We start from the raw sequence: 5,453 nt of genomic DNA, 5'->3' as shown, positions 1-5,453 counted from the left end.
CCCCACGCCACCACCCCTCACCCCACGCCACCACCCCTCACCACACACCACCCCTCACGCCACACACCACCCCTCACACCGTGCACCACCACCCCTCACCACACACCACCCCTCACCACACGCCACCACACACAACGCCACATCGCACTCACGGAGTTCAGGTGCTTGACGACGTCTCGCGAGAGCGCGTCCTCGGACTTGATGAGCACCTCGATGACCTTGTACAGGTAGTAGGGCGACAGGTCGAAGGCCTCGACGATCCATGGGAACGTGCGCTGCGAGTTGTACGAGAAGATAACAATCTCGAGGCAGACGGCAAACAGCGACCGGTGGAACACGTCCTGGTCCAGCAGGCCCTGTAGGAGGTGAGAGAAACCATGGATTGTAATAGTATGCCCTGTAGAAGGGGGAGAGAAACCACAGATTGTAACAGCAGGCCCTGTAGAAGGTGAGAGAAACCACAGATTGTATTAGTACGCCCTGTAGAAGGGGGAGAGAAACCACAGATTGTAACAGCAGGCCCTGTAGGAAGGGGGGAAGAGAAACCACAGATTGTAATAGTACGCCCTGTAGAAGGTGAGAGAAACCACAGATTGTAATAGTTTTACAATCTGTGGTTTCTCTCCCCCTTCTACAGGGCGTACAGGGCCTGCTGAAGGGGGGAAGAGAAACCACAGATTGTAATAGTACGCCCTGTAGAAGGTGAGAGAAACCACAGATTGTAACAGTACGCCCTGTAGGTGAGAGAAACCACAGATTGTAATAGTACGCCCTGTAGAAGGTGAGAGAAACCACAGATTGTAACAGCAGGCCCTGTAGGAAGGGGGGAAGAGAAACCACAGATTGTAATAGTACGCCCTGTAGAAGGGGGGAGAAACCACAGATTGTAACAGCAGGCCCTGTAGAAGGTGAGAGAAACCACAGATTGTAACAGCAGGCATTCGCAGACGTACCGTGAAGTCGGCGTTGGAAGGCAGCCGCCTCTTTTCCATCAGCATGATATTCTCTAAGGTTTTAAAGTAAAGACTCTCCCCCAATTGTAGCCTACTCTTCGCGAAGTCTACGTGAGATCCGGGGTGGTCCTCCGAAGGCTGCAGACGTAAAAAAACATGGCGGGGTCACGTCACGTGCTGCCACCCAGTGACAAGCAACGTCAGCACTCCGAGCTGGGGGACTGGCAGCTATTTCCAACACCGATGACGGCACGTGTCTTGCTAACATGTCCAAGTGGTGTAAATCGCAGTGCTTTGCATCACCCCACCTCGGAATAAGTTTATTGGATTTAAAATAAGAATATAAGAGTAATTTTACATCTCGACAAACGTCCATTTGCTTAACATGTCGGCAACAGTTTCTGCAGCTGATCTGTTTGCCTCTATCCGAGTCCTGTAGTTTCTCGACAGGGGCCCGTTGTCAGAAACAAAATTAGTCTTAACATTAGTCTTAACATTAACAATTTCTCCTAGACCGTCGACATCACTTTGTTTCGTATTGTTATGAAACGGTTAAGATTTGTGCCCAACTGTTGACGGACGGACGGACGACCGGACGGACGGACGGACGGACGGACGATCAAGCGATTTTACAAGCTGCATCTGACTATGTCAGATGAGCTAAAAAGTTAATGTTAAGACTAATGTTAAGAGTAATTTTGTTTCTGACAACGGGCCCCAGGGTTGGAAATTTCCATGGATTTTACTAAAGGGCTGAAGGGTATATAGTAGAACATCGAAATCAGGACTGGCTGGATTTTCATGTATTTCCAAGACTGAGTGAGATTTTCATGGATTTTATTATAGGTTATATAGCAGTTATATATATAATTATTAACTAAAATTGTTCAACATTTTATAGACAGACTGAGTTTTCACTTATTTCCAAGACTGGGTTCATACGACAGATACTGATATAGACAGACAGACTCGACACGCTCGTGAGTCGCACACCTGTGCATATTTAGTGTAGAATACTTCTCCCATCTCTGCCACTCGCTTCTGTATCGTTTCCTGAGGGTTGACACTGCAAGACCTACAATAACATACAACACAACACGCACGTTCATCGAGCGAATCTAGCGACACTCCCTTCGTAACCGAGTCTACTCAAGTTCAGATCACGAGTTTCAATAACATTTGTTACCTATAAATTAAGCATATTATGCCCCAAGATGCTGACAGTTTATACTTCATTATGGTAATATATAGATGGGCAGAAACTGTATTTGGTTGCTACTCGAAATATGAACACTGCGCCATAGATTGAACAAAATCACGGCAGCAAAAGACAACAAACAATGCGACAAATACCAGATCAGTTAGAGATATCATAGTTAGAACAACATATATCAAAAAAATAATTAGAAACTATTAGGGTTGTAATAAATAAATGATTGCGAGTGTAGTGAGCGAAGCGAACAGAGCGCAGCGGTTCATGGCCTGGTGGGGTCCAGGGCAACTAATTGTATTAGTTGTAATTATTTGTAGATATTGCTCACTATTTTGAAGGTAATTTTACACAAACTTATTCATTTTTGTGCCGGTCGGAAGGATGTTATTTAAATCTGCGTGCCTGTCGGCCAACACCAGAGCCGGCTATTACCGACCGGCGTAGCTACAACGTAAGGCCAAAACAAAATATAGGTGTGGTTAAGGTTTCCCGACCGACCCTAAACATTTAATTGTAAATTTTCTTTAAAGTAAAAAAAAAAAAACTCAAAAATAAATATGAATTGGACAGTTCCTGCTTCAAAAGGCACAACGCACATCCTTCGGACCTGGTTCGTAAATAAAATATTTCAAGAAAAATAAAGTTTCCCCTACCTACCTACCCTATTTTTTCCCGGCATGTAACGGTAACCACACATATATTTTGTTTTGGCCTAATAGTAAACCGTACTCACTCTAGAATCCTGGTCAGCATCTCACTCGGAACGGTCTTGCATCCCGTGAGCAGGCCCTGCAGACGACTCACGCTCTGTGTCGCCGTGGAGACGGGAGTGATGTTGACGGGGTCCCTGCCCTTCAGGTAACAGCGACCCGTGAGAGGGGTCGCCGGCGCCAGCGTGCGCGTCTGCAACACAATACGTCTGCTATACAAGAGAAGAGGCAATGTCGCTACGGCTACAGCAGAGATGACAACACTTTTCTGAGCAAACTGTAGTGAGGATATCTGAAATCTGTAGTCCGAGGGTCACGCAGTGACCCTAGTATGCTAGGGGGGTTCGGGGCATGCCCCCCCCCGGAAAATTTTCTTTTTCCGAGATGCAATTTTCTGCATTCTGTGACCCAAAATGACAATAAGTTCACACTGATATTTGCTGCTAAATACATGTAGTTATTTTCAATCATGTTATATCCATGTAACACTGAAACAAAACACTTGAAATACCATCAAAATGATTTTTTTTCGATCGTAATAAAAATCGTAGTTGTATGCAAACTGGTCGTAGTGGTCAAAATGCAAACAAAATTCGTATAAAATACGGATAAATCGCAGTGGTTGGCATCTCTGAGCTACAGCAGCGCATCTGGGTAAGTGAGAACCCCGAACATCCGATAAACGATGGGTAAAACCTAGATAGACATCTTGGGAGAATTACACAAGGATACCTTTCCTCTCTCATGCTCTCACTAGCTCTCTTCCTCTCTCTCTCTCTCTCTCTTTCTCAATCGCTCGCTCGCTCTCTCTCTCTCTCTCTCCCACCCCCCTCTCAGCACACTTTCTCTCACCTCTGCTAAACAACCACCCTCCTCCCACTGTCTTACGATTTAGATCTCAGTGTCGAACTTTATCTCGGTAATTTATATTCGTAAATCTTATTATTATTGTTATAACTTCTATATACTTTATTGTCATATTCGGTGATCTTGTAAATTATATTATTTGGATTGATGGCAAAGCGCGCCGTTCCCTAGAGGCGGCGCGACCTCCGTGACCTTCCGTTGACCTTGGCATCACGTACACGTGTCATGACACGTACCTTGCACTGCGAAAGCCACCGTCTGCGAGATAACCTTGTCGGGGGCCGTCGTCAGGGAGACGGTTGTCGTTCCCGATTCGCTCGAGAAGAGACGCCTCTTCGCGCCGCCGCCGCCGGGCCCCGGCGAGCTGAAACGCTCGCTCACAGAGGGAGCCACGGGCGACGTCGGCATGTCTGCGAAAAAACGAGCGGCGGAAAAATTTAGCTGTGGTCAAGCCATCAATACATCAAGTATCAAACATCTAGTACATCAAGCTGTGAAAGCACACAACAACTATGTTGATAATCTGAGATCATAAAAACGAAACAAAAATGTTGGACTGTCAATTAAGGCAGGTCAAAGGACTCGCAGGACATCGCAAATTAGCCCAAGCTTTAGGAAGAGCCCCGATATTACATCCCTTAAAAACGCGCGTCTGCGTAACTGTCCACAGATCTCGTTTCGACTGCACCTTTCGCATCTAACGATCATTTGTGCGTGCCTACCTGAGCGGCGTGGGCCGGGGGACTCGGCCTGGGACCTAGCGATGCGATGTAACGCGGGATGCTTCAGCGGAGACGAAAGCAGCTGAGCGTTCGGAACCGCCGCCGCCTGTCCTCCGTCCATCTGGCACGGTAAAAGCACCTGCGGGTGCGGAGGGAGAAAACGGGGACACAATTACAATTACGATACGAGCAGAGTAAGATGAACAAACAAGTGCAGTAAAACAAGTGCAGTAAAACAAGTGCAGTAAAACAAGTACAAACAGTACAAACGTGTGGTGGCAAACGTCGCTAAGATAGGGGGAGAATGTGTAAACGGGGGAGCTTGTTGTAATGGAGAAAACGGGGAAAAAATTACAATTACAGTACAACATGAGGGGGGAATCATTACAATTACAGTACAGCACGAGACAGCAGTACACAACTCTGTAGGTGTGTGCGTGGGGGTAAACATTCTTGATGGAGGGACGGCTGCTTGCCTGGATAGGGGGGGATTTCGTCTTTCTTAGACAAGTTCACCTCTCGCGGGCATACGTATAGTAGATTACCCGCTTATTACCTCCGCCAGGGGCTTGGCGGAGGTTATGTTTTTACCGGCGTGTGTTTGAGTGTTGGTTTGTGGGTTTGTTAACATGCACGTTTCAGTTCACTTCCGCTAGGTGCGCTGGCTGTAGACTTACAAACACGCAACCACAGGCTAAGGGGCAACCACAGTCCTCCCCCACCTGCACGCTCGCACTCAGCGAATATCTATCTATCAATCTATAGGTTTGTTTGTGTACAGCCTAACTGAAAAAAATATGGACGGATTGTCATAAAATTTTCAGGATAGGTCAGAAATGGGCTAACTTGGAATTGATGAGATTTTGGTGGTGATCCGGATCCAATTAATTAATTAATAACATTTTCAGGATAGGTCAGAAATGGGGTAACTTAGAATTGATTACATTTTGGTGGTGATCCGGATCCAATTAATTAATTAATAACATTT

General features: G+C 46.3%; 1 protein-coding gene across 1 annotated transcript in view; it reads right to left on the bottom strand.

Moving 5' to 3' along the window:
* Nucleotides 1-5,453, bottom strand: part of LOC106813105 (retinoblastoma-like protein 2) — a 36,064-nt gene that overhangs the window by 13,786 nt on the left and 16,825 nt on the right. Inside the window, exons 9-12 of the mRNA XM_014817160.1 lie at nt 2,900-3,069; nt 1,947-2,028; nt 954-1,091; nt 153-356 (exon numbers count right to left, since the gene is read on the bottom strand). Of these exons, the coding sequence (XP_014672646.1) occupies nt 153-356; nt 954-1,091; nt 1,947-2,028; nt 2,900-3,069 (594 nt within the window). The remainder of the gene's footprint in view (nt 1-152; nt 357-953; nt 1,092-1,946; nt 2,029-2,899; nt 3,070-5,453) is intronic.

The sequence above is a fragment of the Priapulus caudatus genome, unplaced genomic scaffold (genome assembly GCF_000485595.1).
Source record: "Priapulus caudatus unplaced genomic scaffold, Priapulus_caudatus-5.0.1 Scaffold726, whole genome shotgun sequence".
In the NCBI taxonomy this organism is placed as follows: domain Eukaryota; kingdom Metazoa; phylum Priapulida; class Priapulimorpha; order Priapulimorphida; family Priapulidae; genus Priapulus; species Priapulus caudatus.
Note: the sequence above shows the minus strand (reverse complement) of the source record. Positions and strands in the feature narration are given on the sequence as shown.